Raw genomic sequence first — 12,637 nt, 5'->3', positions numbered from 1 at the left:
CCGACTCGACCCGACCCGACGGCTTGCCACCCCTGATTTGTTCATTTATACTAAATGAAACAAAGTCTTTACTATACCATTAAAAATACCGTCATAAGGAGTCCACCTAATTTCCCCAAGGTCCAACGAACAGTACGTTTTTCGTGTCAATTGCTCCGCTTTACAAAACCCTTCTCTATTTACGGCGATCCCCTTTTCAACAACATTTCACCCTCCATTGAAAGCAGCCGCCATGACTACTCTCCGCATTGTAGACAACGAGGAGCAAGACAACCGCTACGACCTCTTTGACGTTTACTTCCACAGCGACACAATCAAAACAACAGTCACTTCCGATCCGGACATCGTCACTACGTGGATCTCCGAAACCGAATCCTCTATCCACGACCGCCGCCATCTCGTCGTTGGACTTGACGTCGAGTGGCGGCCCAGTTTCCACCGCAACCAGCAATTCAAAGTCGCAACTCTCCAGCTCTGCGTCGATCGCCGTTGCCTCATAGTCCAACTCCTCTACTGCAGTTCAATTCCAGATTCCCTCGTTAGTTTTCTGTCCAACGGAGACTACACGTTTGTTGGGGTTGGAGTTGAGAACGATGTGGAGAAGTTGGTGGAAGATCACGATCTAAGCGTGAGGAATATGGTGGATCTGAGAGTTTTGGCAGCTGATGCATATGAAATGAGTAATTTGAAAACTGCTGGGTTGAAGGAGCTGTGCAATGTTGTTCTTGGAAGACAGATTGAGAAGCCTAGAAGTATTACTATGGGTAGGTGGGACAGTGAGTGGTTGAGTTTGGATCAAATTCAGTATGCTTGTGTTGATGCTTTTGTTTCTTTTGAGATTGCAAAGCATTTGAATGTTGGTACTAAACCTTGATATTTTGGGTGGTCTTAAGGAACGAAGAGAAAAAACAAACAACTTTACTGGGTGAAGATTTGGTTTGATATAGTTAATTGAGTGGTTATAGCTTCTGGATTCTTGGTTTTCATAGTATGTTAATTGGGTGAAGATTTAGAACTTTTTTTATGTCAAGAGTTAAGTTATATGCACGATGGTGTAAAAAAATTATATAAGTATGAGTTGTTAATCTGGTAGAAATGATACTAATTGAAATATTATAACATATTAAAATTCAATCTGTTTATTTTCTTGACTGACTAAGGGTTTTCCCTTTTCTTTTTTTGTCAAGAATGTTCTCCTTCTAGAGCTCATTTTTGTGATTTTTGATGAAGTAAAACCTGATGATTTAATTAGTGTTAAAGCACTTTTTTCTTGAAACGATTTATTTTGATTCAGATGTTGTAATAATTGAGCTTCATATCAACTGAAGCAGGAGAAATTACAATCTTGCAATCCTTAACTTAGGGAAAATAGGACTGAAAAAGTGAAAATAGAAAAGGGAGATTCCAGACTGCTAAACTTTAGCTTAAAAAAAAAAGATAAACATGCAAGTTCTTCCATTCCCTGTTATAGCTTCAAGTTCTTGTGGTTGCTTCCCTTTTATAGCTTCAAGTCATCATCCAGATTCAGGCAGGTTCTCACTCACAATCTGCTAATCTTTTATTGGGCTGTCCAGTCTTTTACTATATCTTAATTATAAGGATTTTCCTTGTATATTCTATATTATAAATTATATTACATGATTTAACTGAAGTTTGCTAATTGTCAAAACTAACTAGTGTTTTTTTTACAATGTGTATACATTTTTTTCTTAAAAGGCTCTCAAACCTATTAGTTTCTTCAATTAAGGTAGAGGTGGTAAATGAGCGGATTGGATTAAATTTGGGCAGATAAAACGGGTCAAATCAAAAACTAGGTCAAAACCTAACCCACCAGTAATTGCTTGGGTCAATATGGATAAAATAACCAGTCATAGCCCAACCCGTCCAATATAACCCAGACTGAATGATCAAGATTTGAATGATTCTGATTCAAACTTAAAAACCAAACGCATTTAATGTTTGATATCTAAATGATTAAGATATAGGCCTTCATTAAATGCAAACAAATGAGGCCTAAATGTGTTTCACATAGTTACTACAGTGATATAACTCTATTATTATGGAACCAAAAAAGTACATAATTCAAAGTATTTTAGACTTGTATCAATAAAGAATACCACAGTAATATATAACTTGTACTCTTCTCATGCTTTGCAGGTAAAACTTTGGCCAAATATATAGACGGTCCCTTAAAGGTGATTCCAAATTCCATTTTAACACTTAACTTAGTTTGTTTCCTATTAAACGCTTAATCTTAACACAAATTGTGTCTATTAGACACAAATGCTGAGGTGGCAAAGTGAGTATATCACACTTTTTTTTGAGAGCGTGAATACAAAATATTGAGTGTCAATTGAAGATTAGCCTATATTTTTTCTTCCATCTCCTTTATCTAGCTTCTCTGTAGATATCACCCCACCACCCACCTCCATAGCCAATGTCTTCATCAACACCTCATTCCCACCTCTACCGTTTTGGCCAATTCTCCACATGTACTTTCACAGCATAAGCACCTCACCGAACTGTTACTGTAAAAGTCACTTCGAACTCCACCACCTCTCCACCATTAGAAACAAAACTTCGCATCATAATATCAAAACTCCACAACTTCTTCAAACAATTCCAAACCAGATACACCCAAATTCGCAATTTCAAGCCGGTAATTTATAAATTTCTCATTAAAGAAGAAATCAAAACACCAACATAATAATATCCAGATGAAATTGAAAAGGAAAAATAAAAATAACATAGGATAAAGAATTGAAATAGAGGATAAATTTCTTCAAGGGTTGACAGAGAAAGGGGCAGAGTGATGACTGGGAGGGGTTCATTTAGAGAAGAAGACGATGTGAGAGGCGAGGTGGAGAAGGAAAAAAGTTTATATTTCTTTGGGGGTATATTGTTAATATATTATTTGGGTTAAATACAGGTATTGTTATTTGATTTATTTTTTTTTGCCACGTCATCGCGTTTGACTTCACGCTGTTACTTTTGTTTACCGGTGGTTAGACGATGGCCTAATAGGCACAATTTATGTTGGGATTAAGTGTTTAATAGGAAATAGTTTAAGTTGAGGTGTCAAAATAAAATTTGGAGCCAACTTTAAGGGCCTCTATGTATTTGGCCTAAAACTTTTAATATTCAGACAAAATACATCACACATACCAGAAAGATCCAAAACTAGAATGAAGTGCAAATAAATTTTTAGTTTTACAAAACACATGTCAAATGGGATAACTAGATCAACCAGCTAAGAAATCTAATTCCTTGTAGTCTGATATCACTAAAACTAAGATGTCTAACGGTAGTTTTCAAAGCAAACAACAAATGTCTTAATATTAAAGTTGGTATTTGTCTTCTTTAATTTTGCTCCATAATCTTCTCGTTTTCTACATTTCGTGCTGAAGCACCTTGCTCCAAAATATCATGTTTAGCCCCCACTTAGATTCTACATTTAGTGAAAAAGATCAATATTACAAAGTGATTCACCTACTAATTATCTAAGGAAAGTTAACTCTTAAAATTAGGAACGCCAATCACAAACCATAAACTGGATGCAATCTTCTCAACATCAATTACAATAGCATCTTCGTCGGAATCATCAACAGTAATAGACAAAAAAAAAAAAGAATTGTTAAACTATAGAAAGAGAATAAGAAAAAAAAAACATAATACATACACAATTGTTTTTTACCTCCATGCCCATAAATCCAATCTTGAGTACACAACTGAGCTTCGGCATTTTCTGGTAAAATTGAACTTTGAAATTCCCCGATTACCCATCCTCCAATGCTGAAGGTTGACTCAGGTGTAACAGTACTAATAGGTATGCTTAATACATCTCGCGCCATGAACGAGAGCTCGGGATATCTATTCATGTTATCATTCAAAAATTTGAGAACATCTAGACATTCATTTTTCTCACGAACAAGTACATGTTCTTCCAAATATAACTCTAATTGTGTTTTTTCTGAACTATGTATTTAAAACTCTCTCTCCTAGGGATGACTTGAGAATCAAGCCTCACGTCTTCGTCCACTATCTGAGTCGCACCATTGAACTTGCACTCTAAGTATTCTGTCTTGGTTCTACTCAACTTGAAACCTTTAGACTCCAGGGCCTGTCTCCAAACCTGTAACCTCTCGTTAACACCGTGTCGTGTCTCGTCAATCAATATAATGTCATCTGCAGATAACATGCATCACGACACCTCCCCTTGAATGCGGCACATCAGTGCGTCGATCGCCAAGGCAAATAGAAATATGCTGAGGGCTGACCTCTGGTGCAACCCCATCATAGCTGGGAAGTGTTCCAAGTCCCCTCCCACTGTACTCACTCAAGTCTTTGCTCCATCATACATGTCCTTAATGGCCCTAATGTATGCAACGGGAACACCTCTAGCCTCCAAACATCTCCACAAAACCTCCCTTGGCACTTTATTGTAAGTCTTCTATAAGTCAATGAACACCATATATATGTAAATCCATCTCCCTCTCCCTATACTGCTACATCAACCTCCTAACAAGATGAATAACTTCTGTAGTTGAACGTCCCGGCATGACTCTGAACTGCTCTTCAAAATAGTCACAATTCTTCTCAACCTCAGCTCCATCACCCTTTTTTAGACTTTCATAGTATGACTTAGTAACTTGATGTCCCGGTAGTTGTTGTAACTTTGGATATCACCCTTCTTCTTATACAACGGGATCATCGTACTCCATCTTTATTCTTCGGGCATCTTCTTCATCCTTAAAATGACAAATTAAATAACTCAGTGAGTCACTCCAAGCCCGCTATACCCACGCTCTTTCAAATTCCACAGGGATCTCGTCTGAACCGGTCGCTCTCCCCCTGCTCACCTTACGCATAGCTCCCTCAACCTCATCGACTCTTATACGCCTATAATACCCAAAGTCCCGACGACTCTCGGAGTGCTCTAATTCACTTAGCTCAATGTTCCTATCCCCCTCTTCCTTCAAGAATTTATGGAAGTAAGTCTGTCATCTTCGTCGAATAAATAATTGATGTAAACGAGTATCATAATGTGAATTAGTGGATTTAGTGGATTCCGAGTTTAAAAAAAAACAACCCAAACTAGTACCTGGTATTGGGTTGGATTAACTTTCATAACATTCTAACTGTATTAATAGATAGAGTATATGTACAAATGTGCCACACCTATTAAAAGAACAGAAATATAGGTAACGAAATAAAGATGCTGCTATTTCCCCTGTTCTGTATTCATTTCTCTCTAGAACTAATACTACTATCAGTTAAACGTTATTCAAAATCCTGCTTATGTGTACAAGGATTTTTTCAAGAAATCAAACAATATAAAACTCCCAAGGTGGTTAAGAAACTTTACATGATCCGTGTAGAATATCGTGTGGTTTAATTTCGGGAAGAGTCCAATAAACCTAAGCTACAAATTTCAGACCCCGGTGGAGCCTCCCATTGAGCTGTCTTGTTCTTCATCTCAGCAAAATCGTTCACACACTGATCCAATTCCAAACCTTCAATTCGGCTTCTAGCTGCAGCAAGTTTTTTACCAGCCACTCCATCAAATATTTTCTCCCACCCGCTCTCCCATTCAGTATGAGCATCACAGAGCTCGAGCGAGTTATTAGCCCAATCCGTCCAACTCCATCCTTTATCTAGTCCATTCATGACTTGCTCAATGCATGAGCCGGTGCATGCAGGCTTGCAAGGCCGGCACTTGGCCCCACTTAAAGGGCCTCGACTAGAAAGCGCTGCAACCGGAACACCATAATGGGAGGGTGGATATTCGTATTGACGATCCGTCACAACGCAAAAAGGTAGGCGCATAGTTTGGTAGGGAACTTGTTCAGTGGTAAGTTGGGCTCTGAAGGCAGTTTCTGAGTTGAGGAGACGATATCCTGCTGAATCGAGTTGGGAAATCATGGAGAGCCTCGACAGAGCAACCACTGATGTATTGTAGTCGCCAACACCAAAGCGATCGTTTAAGCCACCGTAGGAGGAACCTGGAGGGACAAGGTAGTGACCGGGAATGAAGTTGTCAGGGGCTAGTTTTGCTGACCAGTAGCCATCAACTCTTGTCCGGACTATCCAGTCATAAGTGAAGTTGTTCTGCTTTTGATAGTCTTGGATCATCGTCAAACAACCTTCTACCAGGTTGAAATATTGCAGCAACCCCTGCAATTGATAACCTGTTGGCTTCATTTACAGAGGACAAAGAGATAGGGAAAATGGGAAAGGGAGAGCATAGCTAATCCCCATGCATTCCATATTTACACCAAACTAAATTAACACAAAAGATATATCGTGTATATAACTTTTCAGTTAATCATGATTAAATAATTACTATGTCTTTTCACTTTAATTTGCAACTCTTACAGTAAAATCGTTTGACTTAGTAAAGTATTTTTCCCTCATAGCCATAACCCATGGGCAAGTTGACAACAATTGTTTAGCGTAAGAGTAGCACTCGCGCGTGAGAGCTTTGGGATAAATGATGCTACAGAGAAAACCCTTCTCTCTCTCTCTCTTTCGGCGGATTGCATAATACAAGGAAGAAGCACATTGACAAATTGCATTTATTTCCCCCAGAAATCTCGTTCCCTCCTTTTGCTTATTGTGCAAATTGCTTATACCTTTTAGTAACTTAACTTGTGAATTACCTCAAAAGTCAGAAGCACTATTTGTCGAAAAAATCATAAAGTTTTAGATTTGACTTTGATTTAAGAAACAAGTGGGTCTTAAGTTCATCACTTCACTTTACAAGTTTTTTAAAAATAAATACTAAAACTTTATAGTTCAATTCTCCTATGTCTCTTTTTCCTCGGTCAAGTGGTGTAGGGTAAATATCACCTAGTTGAATGAAGCTGAAAAGATGAACCAAAAAAAAAATTATTTAGCTGAAAGTGCCACCTTTAGCTAATCGAGACCCACCTATTGTAATACGTTTTCGTCTTTTTCCTCTATTTAATTTACAGGAGAAGTTGTGATTTGGTCACGGCAGAACTAAGCTATTGGTTGCCAGATTTCACCAAACCAAATGTTACAACAAATACCCCATTGCTTCCTCCAGAGAATGACAAACATTATTATTTGAAAAGTTACATGTTGGCATTATACCATAATTTATGCATTTATCTTCAACCTAATTCTAGAATCTTTTTACCTTTCAGGTACAATCAAACAATACTAATATTCTCAAATCTCAACCTAACTTTTTCCTGTACGAAAAAAAAAATTTCAAGCATTTTTAAAACAGAAAAGACTGTCAAACATTTTTAAAAATAAAAGGTTGATTTATATTTTACATATAACTGTTGATATTCAAATTCATAAAAATGCGTTACTCATCAACTAACGCGAGACCTTGATCTGAAATGTCTTAGAGATATTTTCTTAATTACGGTAGTGCCCGGGTAAGGTTAGCTACCTCCACCAGCTATGTCTTTTGCATTCTTTAAAAATATTATTGAATTCTCCAAAAATGCACAAACTTGTAAAGATTTCGATAAGCATTCATCAATATTTTTGAAGAGTATGAGCAACATAACCAACCAGCACACTACTTAGATAACTCTATACACAAACTTAAGTAGATGAAAAAAATCACCTAATACTTTAGTCTTTGCCGAAATTTGAATTCTAATCTCTAACGTTTTTACCCACTTCATTTACCCCGACCTTAAATGGAAAATCACACAAAGTCATAGAGATACATTGAGCTAATCTTGATTAGTTCCACTAAAATAACCAGAAAACTTGACTTTCTAGAAAGTTGCTTTTGCTTTGGGATTCACCAAATAAATGTCGATTACTAACTAACATGCGCCGCCACCTAAAACCACCTCCCAACCTCCACTAAATAAGCCTTCTAGAATTGCGTCGGGTGCAACGAATGCGCCACTAATATCTCTTTGTTACCATCCTAACCAACAAACCCTTTTCTCCAAAAAAATTGTGTTCATCAAAAGCTAAATTATTTATAATTATTTTCCAAAACCAGAAAAACAAATGAAAGATAATATACCTGTATGCCATTAGGTGAGTTTTGAGCAGTGAGAACTCGGACTTGTGACTCAGTTTCCGGTATGGGCTGTGGCCGGAAAATCTTAACGGCAGCAATTCTAGAAGCAGCCTTCAACAAGGAGAGCTTATAGGCCTTGGAATCCAAAGGACTATGGAGAAAAAGATCAGAATTCGGATAAACTTTGAGAATTTTCTGGATAATAGAAGGGCCAGTGAGTTCAAATCTACGGGCGCCACCCACTAAACACACAGCGATTCTCGACCGATCCAACTCGTCCTTCGTAAAACTCGCCGGAAATAACGACCCAGAAGTAGTGCCACTGTACATAAATGGGGAAATATTTGAAGAGAAAGATATATAAACAATGAGAAACATAGGTGGGAGTATTAACAGTAACTTCTTCCAATGAAGATCCGAAATCCATTTTGTAAACTGCTGTAGAATTTTGGACGGATTATTTAACATCATTTCTTTTTCTTCTTCCAAATATTGGGCGTCGCTCATCCTTATAGAAAAAAGTTTTGAGTAAAGGTGACCTTTCAACTACTAAAGTTAAGAAGGGATATTTCGTATGCTTTTTCATATGGTTGAATCATGAAGGAAGCGTTGAATGGCTCTTACTTTTTCTGGATTGGTTCAGAAGATAGTGAAAATAACAACGATCACTGGTGCAGGTTGATTAATATTATGATGATAATAATAATGATGATTTATCGTTACGAAAAATTAAGATGGGGTAATAGAGTAATAATTATGTATATATAAAAAAAGCTTTATTAGCTGTCATAATAAACACTTTTTCTTTAGATTTTATTTGTTTGTTTTTAGTAAATTACGTGTATGAATCTTGTTAGAAGTTACTAATACTATATTTTAAATGTGTTCTGAAAGCAATAATTTATGCATAAAAATAGTAAAACGTTTTTCACTCTCTCTTTTAGTTAGTTGATGCAACAGAAGAATTGTACAAAAAGAAGATTAAGCTTCCGATTGCCATTTCTATGTGTCTTACCGTTTTAGAGCTAGTTTGGCCAAGGTGCCAAAAATTGTTATTTTAAAAAGTACTTTTGCAAAATAGTAGTTTGTGTTTGGTAATTTATTTGAGTTATGCTTTTTGCAAGCTTATTGTGTTTGACTAGTCTTTTCAAAAAGTACTTTTAAATATCAAATTACAAAAAGAATGACAGTAAAGGTTCAGTTTGCAATTAGTATTATTTAAAAAAAGAAAATAAAGTTAAATATTTCTTATAAAATGATTAATTAAAATATAAATTAAAAATTCTAATCAATATAAAATATAGTTATTCCAAAGTAATAACATTGAGTATCTAGTATTAATTAGTATTTACTACATGATAGTTTAAATATACTAAAATATATTACTCAATATAAATTAAAAATCTACTCTTAGGAATAGGAGAAAGAGAATAAAAATACAATTGAAATAAAAAGAGAAGAAATATATGGTAGAAATAAAAGAAAAAGAAATTTTTTAAATAAATAAGTGAATAATTTAAAAAATATAAATTTATTGTAAGATTATTTTTGTCTTGAATAAATTAATTTTCTGCTTCTATTTCTGTTTCTTGGAAGAAGCTAGAATTTGTAGTTTCTCCCAACAGACAAAGAAAAATACTTTTCTTGCTAATCAAAAGTACTTTTTCAACATGGTAAAACTCAAATTTTTCAAAAACTATTTTTTGACCAAAAAAGTTCTTTTGGCCTCAAGCTTGGCCAAACAAGCTTTTTGTCTGTTTAAGAAAATGTCATACTTTTATATTTAATAAGTTTTCTAATTTCAACATTCTAATCTTATCCTTAATATAGTTTCTACATAAGAATAACATGACATAAGACCATAAGATTTAAATGGTACTTTAGATTTGTTGTACACACTTTTAGGTTAACACTACGAAATTCAAAAAAAAATCTTTATAATCTTAAATTTGTGCCTAATTAAATTAAGTCACGTAAAATATATAGTATATTACAAATCTATATTGGAGATAAATTTTGAATGATTGATGAAATGGGGTCATGTTCGTTTACTAGTTTAATTACATAAAAATTCAAATATGTGAACTTTGTCTTGCGGATTCTTTCAGGTCCACATCGATTAATTACCAAAACATTTTTGAGGGAGACCAGACTGCCGTATTCAGCATTTAATGTTTATTTTCTTGATAATTTCGTCTACCAATTGTAAGAGTATTTCTTTCGCATGTTATATTAAATAATTTAAAAGAATATACTTTGACATTACTGTAGTAAATAGTACCTAGTAGGAATCAACTTTGTACATTTGGTTTAATATTAAAATAATTATCTTGTTAGTCCACCAGATCAATCAACTTTATACATCAGTTTCAATCTTGTGATCTTATGGCCTCTTGTCCACTTTAGCTTCCTCTTCCATATTTTGACTATATAATAAAGAAATCAATTAAAGCAAATGTTTCTTGGACATACTTTAAAGATAATCACAATACTCACCTTATTGTTGAGAGAAAAAAATGGAAATTGCCTTTCAAAAGATCAAGGCAACAAAAATGGAAAAAGAAAGAGAGAAATTATTAAGGACTTAGGTAATGAATGCAATGCAGATATGGTTTTAAGTTTTGACTTGGATGCAAGACTCTTTAAATTTTTTTTTACATTATCAAATCCCTTAAAAGATAATTTATTATTCATGATAATAAAATTAATTTAAAAATAAAATAAATAATCTTTTATGAAATATTAAATTTCATCAATTGTGTAAAATTTATTTACTTTATCAGTAAATATACATTAAATCTGACATTAGTTAGGGGGAATAAAGGTCTGAAAGATGAAAGCGCGTGAACAATTAATATTTTTTCTTAGTAATATCATATTAATATAGTACGGAGTAGTTTTTCCATAAACAGTGGTCCTCAGCTACGACCTGAAAGAAAGAAAACAATTTGTTTAACCAAACAACAATATATTGGTCCTCAGCTACGACCTGAAAGAAAGAAAACAATTTGTTTAACCAAACAACAATATATAATGAGTAATATAATGTCAAGAACAAAACAAAAGAGTAATATAATGTAGGAAGAAATCAAGTTATTTGACCAAAAAATGATATACCAATAATTTCTATGGTATAAAGATTGCCAAGTATACATTGTTACGTTATTCCCCACATGGGGATGCCAATTGTGAGACGTTTCAATTTTCTCTAATAATAAATTATTGTTGACCTTGCTTTGAATCAGTTGCTTTCCACGGGGATTTCATTTTGTTTCAGAAAGATTTAAGTTAGATATTTTGACAGAGCAAATGTTTCATATTATAGTGAAATTAAATTGTTATATCAATATAAATTTTAAGCTATTAGAGTAAGTTTAATTTATTAGTTACTGATTAATGCTTATCACAGAAATTGACATATAATTATCTTATGTAAATAACTTGATTATCAAATATTGCTCCCGCGCTTAAAACTCAAAACTCTCATAAAAAACAGTAAATTTTAAGTTTCTAACAGTTGAAACATGCATAAATAAAAGTATTTAAATAAAAGAAATATGGAAAATTTAGATACCACAATAAGTAACTATGTAAACGAGAAAGGATAAAATACAAGTTGTGAAGTAGTAGGAAGAATTAATTTCTATCACTACTTTCAGAGACATTTAACCTAAAACAACTCAAATTTTTGGCACGTCAATTAAACTTGTCATTAGCTTCAGGGGTCACTTGTCTTGATTACTGCATGGTTCTGATTTACTGTTATACTACATTTACATACAATGCAAAATTGCAATTTACTTTTTGGCAGCTCACACTTTGAAAAGTAAAAAAGAAACTACTCCATTCGAGATCGTGTTATATAAGTATGTTTTCAAAAATACAAGCATGCTTGAGATGCAAGGATAAGCAACGTGATGAATCGTCATTTTTTCAACATGAGGATGTTTAAATATTGCAAATTGATTATTTAAAATAAGCTAATTAACGATTGGGCGGTAACACCTTTACGTGTGACTTGCACAAATAGGATCATTCGACGCTGCTACTTAAGTTTTGATCCCGTTTAAATTAAATAAGTTTAGCAAAATAACTTGTGTGTCAGAGTTTGACCACAAATCCTAATAGATCGCCAAACGTTGAGATGTGATACGAATCTAAATGTGGAAGACAAGAAATTAAAGATAAAGGATAGAATTTGAGAATAGACCCAACAAAGCAGTAATTGCAAAACAGCTGATAAAGATCAATCACCCAATAATTACATAATAAAGTGAACCTAAACTATAGGAACACGTTCAAGTGGAAGTGTGATTTCACTTGAAGAACACACCTTGAACAAGTTGTCATCAACAATGGCAATCCATCGTTATACCTCTCAAAAGAGAACTCATCATTCATCAAAACTAGTCTCCCTAAAATAAAAGCCTTAAGGGCTATCTATACTAGATTGGGTATTTGATACAAATGACCCAAATACCCCTACGCTAATTCTAAGGAACTAAGTGTGTCACTTATTACAAGTATAACCTTCAATTACATGTAGTCTTCAATTGATGGCAAATTACACACATAGACTCCAATTGCGAAAGTAGCCATCAATTGACATCCAAATCG

General features: G+C 34.3%; 2 protein-coding genes across 2 annotated transcripts; one reads left to right on the top strand and one right to left on the bottom strand.

The window, feature by feature from the left end:
* The first annotated feature begins 232 nt into the window (after positions 1-232).
* On the top strand, positions 233-874 carry LOC107759394 (3'-5' exonuclease). The gene has a single exon (XM_016577329.2). It carries the CDS (start codon positions 233-235, stop codon positions 872-874), a length of 642 nt encoding a protein of 213 aa, XP_016432815.1.
* Positions 875-5,198: 4,324 nt separating this feature from the next.
* Positions 5,199-8,667, bottom strand: LOC107759395 (uncharacterized). The gene is made up of 2 exons (XM_016577330.2): positions 8,024-8,667; positions 5,199-6,174 (listed from the first exon to the last, which is right to left on the bottom strand). Exons 1-2 carry the CDS (start codon positions 8,525-8,527, stop codon positions 5,392-5,394), a joined length of 1,287 nt encoding a protein of 428 aa, XP_016432816.2. The 5' UTR covers positions 8,528-8,667; the 3' UTR covers positions 5,199-5,391.
* Between the last annotated feature and the right edge of the window lie 3,970 nt (positions 8,668-12,637).

This window comes from Nicotiana tabacum, chromosome 15 (assembly GCF_000715075.1).
Source record: "Nicotiana tabacum cultivar K326 chromosome 15, ASM71507v2, whole genome shotgun sequence".
In the NCBI taxonomy this organism is placed as follows: Eukaryota; Viridiplantae; Streptophyta; class Magnoliopsida; order Solanales; family Solanaceae; genus Nicotiana; species Nicotiana tabacum.
The sequence above is the reverse complement of the archived record's forward strand: the minus strand, read 5'-3'. Positions and strand labels throughout refer to the sequence as shown.